The 13,382-nt window shown below is 35.2% G+C and overlaps 1 protein-coding gene across 1 annotated transcript in view; it reads right to left on the bottom strand.

Moving 5' to 3' along the window:
* KLHL1 (kelch like family member 1) overlaps positions 1–13,382 on the bottom strand; it is a 187,537-nt gene that overhangs the window by 114,603 nt on the left and 59,552 nt on the right. Inside the window, exon 3 of the mRNA XM_015638910.2 lies at positions 8,937–9,073. Within this exon, the coding sequence (XP_015494396.1) occupies positions 8,937–9,073 (137 nt within the window). The remainder of the gene's footprint in view (positions 1–8,936; positions 9,074–13,382) is intronic.

The following is a 13,382-nucleotide window of genomic DNA, read 5'->3' as shown; positions in this document are numbered from 1 at the left end:
GATCCTTCATCAGTACTGCCAGTCCCCTTTATTTAAATAGCACAGAAAATTACAACATTGCAGAGTGATAAGGAAATGCTATTAACAAATTAAATCCCCCTGAGCAGAAAACTTCTCGCAAATGTCTGGCTAAAGATCAGAAAACTATATTAACCAAAATAATCCACAATGTGTTACCTTTTCATCTCCTGTTCTAAAAAAAATCCCTCTCAAAACTACAAACCAAAACACCTCTGTTATATAACTGAAATGTCAGGTTTTAAAGAAAACTTGTCTACTGATTCATATACATCAGCTTTTTAGAGAGGGACAGGAAAATTTTTCTCCTTATGCTATTCACATGCCTTAGCTCATTTTATATACTTGAACTTAGTTACCTATAAGATATACATACAAATAACAGAACTAAAAGCAGCAAATAATTTTGGCTGTGAGCCTCATCTTCATAAAACCTTTTTATCAACTGTGAAGATATTTTAGCACTCTGAGATATATGTTTTTCCATTAGTTACAGAGAAATTCTCAAACTATGATCATTCATGGGATTATATGCTAAATATTAATGGTTTTTACTTGTACAGATGATCATTATGTTAGTAATTTTTTTTACCAATAATTCAGATAATTGAATTTGGAAATTTTAAGTTTAATTATGTACATAAATAGAGGAATAAAAACTCAGATTAAAACAAAAAAAATATAGCCAAGATAACATTTACCTCAAAAATACACAAATATAAACAGGACTTACTGATTAAATAAATAAAACAGCAAAAATCTTGCACTCATTCACAAAATAGTTTGGGAAATGACAAGAATTATTCCAAAAAGCTTGTTTCATCTATAAGGCCTTAATTTCCCTGAACTGCTTAAGTCAATGGACTTCAGTACTCATGTTTGCTTCCAGACTGTATGGTCTGTTCATCGTGCTGCACACATCAAAAGCCACTCCAGGAATTTACATTTATAAACAAAAACAAACTTTATCTTTGAGAAGGGGGGGAAGCTTCATTCCACAAGACTTTGATGCACCAAATATTGATTACAGCTCGGACGGATACAACCTTTCTATTACACTGAACACCGTTAAGCTTTGGCCTCTGGTGGTAAAAAGAAATTTAAAAAAAAACAACAAAAAAACGAACAGGAAAAAAAATGTCTCAAGGACAAGAGAGCTCAGCTTCTAGGTTTGAAGGAACAGTATTTTATTCTCCAAATCTGAAGCTAGCTCAGAAGCAGGAGCACTCACCTCTGCCAGAATAAGCTTCTTAACTTCTCAGGCAATGATTTGGCAGCTTGTGCTACGGTAGCACAGAGCAGCTCAAATCCACGCTTAGACAACAAAAAGTTACAAAAACGGAGGCATCAATTGCCAAGAAAATATATTTTGCTTATGAGTCTACCTTACAGCCTAATGAAATATACTTTGCTTTGGGCTGGATTGCACTGCTGGGAGAAGTGAGCACTCCAGTTACATCCTTTTCTGAGGGTACACTTCATCACAGCTGCTGTCAGGTGGGCACAGAGCAGAAAGGCAGTGAAGGTGTTTTACAATGCAGGAACAGGAGTAAACACCTGAAAGGTGAGGACCTCTTTCACAAACTACTATTGCAATTTTCATGATTATTTTGCTTTTTCTTTGGAACTGGAGATACAAAGCTAGGCAGCTGAGCTCAAGAGAGTGGATATCAGTACACACCTGCAATGTAGGAGCTCCAGAAAGAAACACGTTAAAGAGGCAGACCATCCTACAGCAGCCTGTCTGATCACTTCACTGATGCCATTTAAGTAACAGGCTGGCATGTGCCAGATGGCAACACAGAGGGATTCAAAGGAACACTCACTTTCCAGCCACGTCCTGTATTAATCTTTAGTACTTGTTTTCATCTCTCTTTGGAGATGAAGAACTTTGCGCCTAACAAGGGACAGCTTCAAAAATGCACCCTGCAGTGCACCCAGTTATCTGTTCTTCCCCTCCATAATCACTGCTTCCCTGTGTCTATCTGAATTTATTTTTATTGACTTCTCCAGAATAGCAGATTGCATCACAGTACAAGGAAACAGTCACTATCTCTCCATAATATTCTAGATCATTCTGAATACTCAAAATTTACGGATATCCAGTTCAGAGCTCTTTTCTAAACAATTCTCATACACACTGCCAAAATAATGAGACAACAGCTGGTTCCTAATTCGTAATTGCCAATTCTGTCCCTTAATGAAGTATCCAGGGTAAAAGAAGGAATATTAATTCATTGGAGTGTAGAGCTCCAGGAATGAGAAAGGACTTTGTGTTTCAGTGGCAGGAATAGAAAACATCTGCTCCAGATGGAGACAAGGTCCTCAGGGTCTATGAGCACCTAGTATGATATATGACCATTTTTCTGTACTCTCCATTACACAACAGCTGACAAAGTCTTTCAGATCAATTCACTTACCTTAATTTTTCCTTTTATCACTCATCCCAGAGCTCCTGGAACAAATGATCTCCCATCTGAAATGAATGGAAATTTAAGGGCCTATTCTCTCCAAGTGCAAAGTCAGCCATCAAATACATGGCAGAGAAAATGTAGTGGGGTAACAGCAGGTAATAGTCTCCTTCAAAAAGTGCTACTTAGACATGGTCCACATTCACAGGGATCTCTAACATGATACTACAGAAGAAATAACTCTTGAAAAAATTCCACATGTCACAGAGGTAGAAGTAAGGACAGGCTAGCTACACTTCTCATTGTGATCAATATATACTAAAGAGGAGGAGCCTGAAATACTGTAAAAATGCCACCAGTACCTAAAATCCAGACATTATTTGTCTGAGCACAAGCTTTTAATAAAATACCTTATGTTGTATCCATTGAGTTAAGCTTGTCTGAGACTTCCCTCTAGCACTGAGGCTAACGGGAATGAAATGGGCTCAGTTTTATTCCAAAAGCTGTCATCCTCCAAGCAATGGCAGTCACATTCAAACATCACGTTGTAACATAATCCAGTGGCTGTGATAACCCCTGGACTCTGAGACTATTAATTGGCACAAGCCAAAAGTTTGCTAAGAGCTGTCCCCAATGTTTGTTCATATAGACAACTGACTTTCAGCGAGTAAAAAAAAAAAAAAAAGGAAGTTCCCAAACCTAAACCAAGAAAGAAACCTCCTTAGGATATTTAATTAATATAGCTTCTGTGCTGCAAGAACCTAAGGGTCCTTGTTCTCAATGGCATGTTCCTACTTGCTGCATCCCTGCCATCTGCCCTGTGTGTGTTATTAGCTATAATTCTGACAAAGGCACTTGACAGTACTTTAATTAAAGAATCTCCCAAATAAAATCTAATTAAAAGCTGTACAGCAGGGCTTGAACCTCCTCCATTTATGATCCATTCTCTATTTTTTTTTTTTCAGATATATATAAACAAATCAAGGATTTTTAGTTTTCTATTGCTTAAATGGGTTTTGCTTTCTCAGTTTCATTAACAGTATGAAAGCAACAACCTACTCTTCTGATCTCTGTCGGGAATGCATGCTAAGTAGACATCCTGATGCTAATTAGATTTCCCAATATAGGAAATCTATAGTAACTTTGCACCTCTTTTGTATCTTCAAAGGAGGACTCCCACAGTCACCAATAGCAGAAAAACAACAGAATACCAATCTTAGTTTCATTCTTCTCTGAACTATTGAAGCACAATTGAAAATAATGACAACTCATGTTTTAAGATCAAGAAAGAAGCATTACCTAAGAAAATGAGGTGAAGAAACACTCTTCTGTAAAACTGCTTATATTGAATTCCTAAAAGATCAAAGATTACTTATCCATCTCTCCCAGGGCATTAAGATCTCAGTCACAGATTTTTTTGCTATCAATCATCTTGCTGCTTGAAATATGAATCATACTTTCTGCACAGACCTTGCACCTAAGAGCTGGCTTCAGATTTCCTCAGCTGGCTCACAAGGAGCAGATATGCAAAAGAGGAAATTTTGTTTCCTATTAAGTTAGAGTTCTGCTGTATCACAGACTAAACATACTATTTTTTATCTATTTGAATAAACCAACAAAATGCAGCAAAGTGTGGATAGACTAATGAAGTCGCATACTGTTTTACAGTCAAATATATCCTTTACAAAAAACAGTGGTAAAGCTGTTTTGATTTATCCCTGTGAGCCTATGTATAAAAAAAGAAGCATATAACTTCGATGGAATGTTTTTCTAATAAATTTACATCATCTAAATAATTTGAATTATACAAGTTGCAATTATATAATAATGTAGCCTATGTCATTAGAAAACTTTGTGCTCATTTCAGATAAAACAATATTTAGTCACTACCTTACTAATTTGTTTACAAAAATAAGTTAAATTTATACAAAAAATCCCAAAACACTTCCAAAACAAACCCAAGATTGATCTAACACAGTTTATAGATTTATTTTAACACATGACAATTTTTTCAGCTTTTATCAAATTCTGTTTTATAGGTACATCGATCACATAACTTTAAAATTACATAATTAATCACACTGAATATGCAGAAACTTCAACTTCCTTTATTATCTTTAAATCAGTACACTTGGTTGTCTAATTTTCTGTCTTCCTGTTACTACTCTTAGACTGGCAGGTGCCTTTACTCAGGAGCTGCTCTAATCAAAGCTGTACAAGACGATGCTCTGCTGGTCACCATGGTAATTCTACCTCGCCAATTATTTAGAAATCTTTTTTCATACAGAATCACAGAATCAGCTGAGTTGGAAGGGACCCTCAGGGATCAGTGAGTTCAGCTTTAAGCCCTGCACAAGACTACTCCTGAGAGTGACACCACATGCCTGAGTGCACTGTCCAAACACTTCTTAAACTGTCAGTGTTGGTGCTGTGACCACTTCCCTGGGGAGCCTCTTCCAGTGCCCAATCTCCTCTGAGTGTAGACCTTTTTTCTATTATCCAGCCTAAAGTGCCCCTGAGATAGCTTCAGCCATTCCCTTGGGTTCTGTACTGGTCAGCACAGAGATCAGTGTCTGCCCCTCCTCTTTCACTCAGGAGAAAGTTGTAACTGCAATGAGGTCTCCCCTCAGTATCCTCTTCTCCAGGCTTAACAGACCAATTGAACTCAGCTGCTCCTCAAGCCCCTTCACAAATCTCATGCCTCTCTCTAATATTTTAATGTCTCTCTAATGCCTTTCTTAATATTGTGGTGCTCAAAATCACCCACAGGGCTCGGGGTGAGGCACCCCTGTGCAGAGCAGAGCAGGACAATCCTCTCCCATGCCTGGCTGGTCATGCTATGCCGGATGCACCCCAGGACTATTTTTTCTTGTGTGTCTGGTGTACAAAATCTCTCCTTTGCTGAAATATAATTCTGATATTTTGCAACTGTATTAGATTATACTGGTGAAGGGTCTGGTATCAATTATGATCTCTTCATCTATAATAATACCTTTCATAGACATATATTTTATCCTTCTTAAACTTCTACTTAATAAGTACATTTCACAGTAAAAATGAGATAATTATACAAGATTATAAAAAAATATATAAACCTGACTGAATTACAGATAATACGATGTGGAAATGGTTCCATCTTTTAAATCACATCTAAACATATTCCCACTCTAATACTCTTAGCTTCCACTAAGATTCCACTTTCATTTTTGCAAACAAGTCCATATTCAGATTTATTTTTTCTGATATGTTCAGTTGTCCTCAGGGAAAACCTTCACTGTAATAGCAGCAACTATATGTGGTTTTTATTTTTTTTGTTTTTAAGCTCCTTGAGTTAAGAAGGTAGTGTCAGAAAAAAAAAATAGGAGTAAATAACTGCCCATTTGTCAAATTTTTTTTCTGTTCCTGAGGTAAAACAATAAAGAGATAAACTGGTCACAGACATGAGTTGTTGAAAACATTTTCACACATTGTGCAGTCAGTAATTGGAATTTGGCAGCCAGATTCTCCAGATATTCTGTCTAAGTCTAGACAGATGTATGCTCCAGATTAGAGATCAAAAGTCTGAAATGGAATTTCTGTTGGCTTCTGTGCTTCTGGGTATCCAAACAGTGGCTATTTTCTTAAATTTCCTCTTGTCTACATCCATGCAGTACAAGAAAAGTGAACTGACTCAAAGGGAAACTGGACATGAGCCAGACTGGTGGTAAACAAGGCATCAGAGTGCAAGAAGGGAGATAAGAAACTACGAATCTAGATAAATCATCTAAGATGATGGAAACAAAATGGGGAAAAAAATTAAGGTTTTGTTCTGGCAAGGTCAAGGGAAAACAGAATGATTAACTGAGAAGCCTAGATTGTATTTAACTTCAATAAACTGAAGTTTAGTTATAGTTTGAGACTATTTTCTAAGAATTCACAAATTACATGAATTATCACTGAATTCTCCATAGTACTTTTGAATGCTCTTACCCTGTGTGCAAGGTTGGCCACATTAATTATGAGCTGTGTATCCAAGATACACCCACCATTTTTTAGAGAGATTGCTATTTGGATTTGGCTAAAACTGCCAGGATCAGCAGAGACAATTGTGTTCCAGTGCCTGCAAACCTTCCCCAGTGTTGTTTAATTTATTAGCATAATTGTAGCTAGGAAATTTAGGTGTCTGCTAAAATATCTGATGCAGAGAAAAGGAATAGAGAACGACATAATCCTACATGAACTTCAGGAGATAAGGATACAAGCTAAGAATAAATAAGGATAAATCAGAATAAGTCAGGATAAAGAGCCTGATGGAAGACAAACGCAAGACAGAGTAATCAAAACCAGAATCATCCATGGCATCCAATATATTTACTTTTTTAGCAAAGTAAAATTGTCTCATGTTTCCCAGCTCTCATCACTCTTCTATTGTCAGTATTTGTGAAACTTGGAAGCATAAACTTAAGACATTTTAAAGTCTTACTTGGTTAACAAAATGAACTCGAAAAAAGAATAATTGTGTATTACCACTGCAAATGAAAGACAGTAGAGATCTTGGTTATCATCTTAAGTTTCTAATTCCTCAAGGTGATGTTATTATAGTGCACAATGTTGCCATTTCTGAGGCAGTTTAGACTGTGCAACTGTTTAAATGAACAAACATTACAGATGTAAATTCATATTCATACAGAGGCAAATTAGAAAACATGCAAATTATACTAGCTGTGGAGTTCTCTTTTCATCCATTTCTGAAGTCTGGCCCTTATTTATCTTACACCAAAAAGAAACTTCCAAGTTTTACATCTCATATAATGAAAGAGTAAATCATACGGCATAGAGAAATCAAGGAGGACAAAGGAGCTGAAAATCTTAAACTTTTTGGTAAGTAGAGGTTTGCTTCTACTTTTTCACTGCTTCATCCAGTCTCCAAAGTTTTCAGAGATAACCATAAAGTTCTTAGATAGCTTCATTAATCTTGAAAATGTTTATCTTTTTTTCTTTCTTTCTTTCTTCTAAATCTGCTTTTTTCCTTAATCCACACTTACATGCGATCTCTTTTTGTCAATAAACAACTCTTTTGTATCTTTCCGGGTGACATTTTAGTGAAAACTGAGCTAAAAGAACCATACAGTACTTGAGTATTTCCATAGTTTTCTTTCAGGGGAACAACACTGTCCCTTCTCTTACCTCCTCTTTCTTTAACCTTCCTCCTACAAAATAATTTAAAGTTACACATAGTTTTTGCTGTTCTATGCCAAGGTATACTTGATTTTATCCCAGTATTGCTGTGCCATTCATTCACCAAGGAATCAGACTGTACCCTTCTTATGTGAACTATTTAATTTAATGGATCCCTAGCTTGAAACCCTCCAGATGATGCACATTCCTGAGTGGCAAAGCCACAGCTGATGGGAGAAGGCATTAACCTTTTAACATGCAGAGTACTACATAAATCACGGTCTTACATTCCTAGAACATTTATTTCTCAAACATTATTCTCAAAAAGAGTATTTTAGTTTAAATTATGTTTATTTGCCATTTCTGTTTTCTATTAAGATGTAAGGCTATTAGGTCATAAAAAAACCCAGAACATATCCTGATTAAATATATCAAAGTGAACAGCAACTTGTGATTAAATTATTATATGTGTATTTAGAGCAGATTAAAACTGCAGGGTTTGGGGTATCCATTTAAAATTGAATCTAAATCAAATATATACTAGAATCATCATGATAAACTATGGTTAATTTAAACAATATATGGATGTCTTTTAGGAAACAAATAGAAAACAGTATATATTTTATATTTATCTGATTTGAGGTAAATCTTATAGGCATTCCCAGTCTTTTAATTACCTTATTTTTTAACATTAACATTCTTTCAGATTAATGCACTTCAGTTACAATGTGCATAACAAGTTGCTTAAGAAGATAAATCCCAAATCTACCATGTATTAAAATGTAAAAACTATTCAGAAGAGAGGTTTGAGTTATTACCTATGCATTTTGAATTATTCATAAGTTTACACTTCAGAACAGTACCAGTAAATAAAAGGAAATGAAAGTGAAAACATCCAGCTCATAATAAAACCTTTTAAAATATTTTCTTATTTAGATTTCAATTTTTTTTCTTTCAAATTTTTAGAGATTTACACAATTATTTAAACTGAGATTTGATTAAGACAGCAACATAAGTTAATTCTTAAAAAAAATACAACTGTTCCTTCAGTGATCTTACATAATTTGAATTATGTGGGTATGAGGCACTCTTCTTAAGTATTTGAAAACAAAGAAAAATATATCATTTTCTTGACTGTCCTATTGATCTTGACAAGTCTGAAATATGGAACAGTTTGGAGATAAGAGATAAAAATCTGAACTCATCCCTAGAAATGGTAAATAAACATTTTGGACGATTAAGATTAAAAAGAAAAAGTATTTAAACAAAACCACAATTAATTGGAAGGTAGCAAACAAAAATATCAACCTCTGCCTTTATAGGAAGTATATACTGTGTGCACCACAATACCTGTATATGCAAACTGAACAAGGTCCCACAGTGCATTGGGGTCTATGCCTTCCATTTTGATCTCTTCCTGCTTGGCTTCACAAACATCACTTGTAAACATGGCAGCGAAATAGTCAGAGACAGAACTGAGGACAAGTCTGCAAAAAAAGTTAGAAACTGGTGTAATTTGCTTGGATATATGTACTAGAAATTTCATGTATTTATAAACTTCTTTAAAAATATTTTCATCATAATTAAAAATTATTAGGAGGAATATATTATTAATGCACTTTGGCAGCAAAACACAAAATGACATTTACTTCTAATTTGGTTTTGCCTCCTGTGATATGAACCAAGTGGTACTTTAGCATATGACTGTAAAACAGACATAGAAATTAGCACTCAGTCTTTCTGATAATCTTCCAATCATGCAGATGTCCCAACTGTTAACAAGATAATCTCTCAGTATCAAAGACAACTTAATAATGACAGGCATTTCATACTCCAGAGGTACTCTTCTTTGTTCTTAAAGGCTTATTTGTTATAAACTTTAATAATAGCATGTGATTTTACACAACCTATAATTTTTCCACTAAACTGTTAGTAGCTTAACATGCTACTCATTAAAAATATGTAATAGAATCACTGTGTAATACAATGTTTTTTTTAATAAATGTGTCCAAGGAAACTAATTTGAAAATACCTACAAAATGTGCATAGCTTGTTGTTTAGGGATCTGATATAGATAAATCAATAACACAGCATGTATCAGGTATGACTGTAATTACTGGGGCTTTAAGTTAAAGCATTTTTCCAAATACCATCTACAGTGAAATTTTGATCTTATTAGGACTGAATATTCACAGATGATCTTGAGATAGAAATTCAGTACAGCTATAAATACTGTACCATGTGCTTCCATAAAGATGGTCACATTTCTGGATTAATTTGAAAACATGATATACAAACATATTAATAAAAGACACAACAATCACAACTGGAGAACTTGGAAACCAAGAGAAAAACATTTAGCCTTTTGTATATTGTTATCTAGTTTGTTCAGGGCAAATTACTATTTAAAAAAAAAAAGCGATAGTAAGTGAATTCTTATCAACCACCGTGGTAATTGATTGCCTTTGCTCTCTTAGCTCACCCCAATAGCTAAGTAAATTATAACAGCTTGAATTGGCTTCATAATTTTACAGTGCTTTAAGCTGCTATATTTTACCAGCAAGTAGGACAGCTTGAAGACATATATACAATCCTTGCCTCTAATGATGGGAAATGACTAAATAGGCATAGTAGTTTTACCATTTTTCATGTTGTGCTCAACCCTAGCAATCATAAATTTTAGAAATAAACATCCTAATTTAGAAAACAGTTCACGTTTATATTTATGTAATGACTAAAAGGTAACGGTTGACTACAAAAAGATGAACTTAGAAACAGACTTTGGTGCTGTCACCAGAAACTCCTAATTGACTATTTTTTCATAGAGGAACATTTACTTCTACATTTGTTTATTTATTCTGTATTATCTTATTTATATATTATTAACTTTGTAAATCTTCTGCTAACATTTTTTCCAACCACTTATAAATAAATGACTTTACTGTTCATAGATGCTTTAATAAAAGCATCATAAAAATCACAGAAAGGAAAAATGGCATTAAATACTGACAATTTTCTATGAGAGAAAAATTCATACAGATAGCAAACATGTAATTTAGGTATATGATTGAGATTTTCATTTGAGACTATTTTGCATTAGTTGTTGCTTCAGATTTACTAGCCATCATTTAAATTCAGGTATGGGTATTCAACTTGGTCACTTGCCAAAAGCAAGGCCAAAACCCTTGGCTGCATCAAAAAAAGAAAATGGATAAATGAATGAACAGAAATTTTAATACACCGGTTAATAAGATTTTAATATCTTGTATTTTAAATTCACATAATTTATGTTCAGCAGTTACTTATTATATAATCTTACTGTATGTATATTGTCAAATATAAAACAAACAAAAAACATCAGAGGGAGGACAGAAAAAAATAAAAAAAGGATTAAATGTCTTTCACAAACTTCTATAAAAATACATTATTTTCTACGGTTTGGGTGAGGAAAGTCAAAGAAATTATCTAGTGGATTTCAGCTGCAGAGCATTCAGTCTACAGGAACACACAAGAGCCACTACAAAGTGGATAAAAAATAAGACACATGTCACGTCCTCATCATTCCCCATTTTTCTTAGAGGTTTATCCCTACTGGTTCATACCATCTATCAAAGAAGATGGCTTAAATGAGCAGAAAGTTCTGTGATGTAGCAGCTCACCTACAGAAGCAAAACAACAGAGTGATAAAAAAAACAAGATTGGGTTTTTTAAGTGTCTTATGTTAATCAATAGTTAACAGAAATACTGAATCAGCTATTTCATACACTTAGTATAACCAAAAAAAGTTAACTGATTGCAAGACACTAACTTTTACCTTGGGAAGTGCTCTGCAAGTTGAACTGAAGTGAGCAGAACTTGCTAATTACACTTAATTCTGAAAGGTGACACCTTTTGTAAATCTTTATTGTGTTTCAGGGCTGAGATGGAAGATCAAAAGTGAGAAATCAAAGAGATCAATTAAATTGTAATGATCTGCTGCTTTTTGTAGATCAGAAGGCTCCAAACAGCCCTAAATCTTGGTTTAAAGGCATGTTGACCTATTAATCAAGAAAGGTCAGGTGGCTGAGGATGTCACCCTTTTCAATTTCTGATCTGGCAGTGAGAATACATAATAAACTCTTTCATCCTTGAGACTCATAGCAGGTAACTCATGGCTTAAAGTGGGTTTGTGAATGCAGAAGGATTTTCTCCAGATTAAGGGACTTCTTTCCCTTTACAACTAATTTCAGCCAGATAAATTTCTGCTTTATTTTATATGTAACCCATATAACTGATTAGGGTTGTGACCTTTTTTTCCCAGAATATCAAATTTTATTTTAGTTTATTATAGAATATTTCTTTGCCACTTTCACAACTGTTTTCATATACACCTTTGATAGACAATTGCCTCAACACTGATGGTACAATTATTAATTAAAAGAAGCAAACAAACCTTGATCACTTAAAATCTTTAAGAGAACTCTTGCAGTATTTTATTTCCAACTGAGTAGAATATCAGATGTTACTTAGATTGAAAAATTCATAGACAAGACATAATTTTTTCTCACATATTTCACATATATTATGCTAGGACACATAGGAGCTGAACATTCTTGAGAACTGGGTCCATAAGAATATCATTAGATTTAACAAGGCAAGGTGCAAGGTCCTGCACAATGGTTCAAGGCAACCCCCAGTATCAATCCAGGCTGTGGGATGAATGGACAGAGAGCTGCCCTGCTGAGACAGTTTTGGTGATGGTTCTGGATGAGAGGCTGGACATGACCCAGCCATGGGCACTCCCAGCCCAGAGAGCCAAAGGTGTCCTGGGCTGCATCCAGAGCAGCGTGGGCAGCAGGGCCAGGGAGGGGATTCTGCCCCTCTGCTCTGCTCTGCTGAGAGCCCACCTGGAGTACTGCATAAGAACAGCTTTAATTTACAAAGATTCTAGGGAAAAAAATGGTAATATTTAAAATTTTTCCATACTACATTTTAATTTTCATTTACCTTTTGACAGATGGCATTGTGAAAGTATGCATATATTTATCTCTTTGTAGTCTGCATTCAAAAGTATTATTTCTTTTAAAAAGCTGCAATTTTAAGCTCTGAGTTCTGAAAGGAATAAAATCTCATATTCAATGAATAGTGGTATAATTCACAGTACAGGAAGGACATCAACCTGTTAGAGAAAGTCCAGGGCTACCAAAATGATTAGAGGGGTGGAGCACCTCTCCCATAGGGAAAGATTGAGGGAATTTGGCTTTTTCAGCCTAGAAAAAGAGAAGACTTAGGCATGACTTAATTGCTGCCTTCCAGTAACTGAAGGAGGCCACAAGAAAAGTGGAGAGGGACTGTTGATATGGTCATGTAGTGATAGGACAAGTGGGAATGGTTTTGAACTAAAAGAGGGTAGGCTCTTCCACTCTTCAGAGTCCATTTCAGTTACTGCAGCTTCTTCCAGTCTACAAAGTAATAGCATTAGTATTCTGGTTTAATACAGTAATAAAATATCTCTAGCTGGAAAAGGACCCTTAAGGCTTTTAAAACAAAAATAAACCATGTGATTAAGCGCATGGATCTGATGCTCCTTGAACTCCTACCACTTCCCTGGGAAGCCTGTTGGAGATATTTACCACCCTTCTGCTGAAGAACCTTCAGTCCAATCTGAACTTCCCCCGACTTCATTCCATTTCCGTGGGTCCTGTCACTTGTCAGCAGACAGATAAGATCACCACCTCCCCCTCTGCTGCTCCCCTTGAGGAAGCTGTAGACTGTGATTAGGTCATCCCTCAGCCCTTTTTTCTATAGGATGAACAA

The sequence above is a fragment of the Parus major genome, chromosome 1 (assembly GCF_001522545.3).
Source record: "Parus major isolate Abel chromosome 1, Parus_major1.1, whole genome shotgun sequence".
Taxonomy (NCBI): domain Eukaryota; kingdom Metazoa; phylum Chordata; class Aves; order Passeriformes; family Paridae; genus Parus; species Parus major.
Note: the sequence above shows the minus strand (reverse complement) of the source record. Positions and strands in the feature narration are given on the sequence as shown.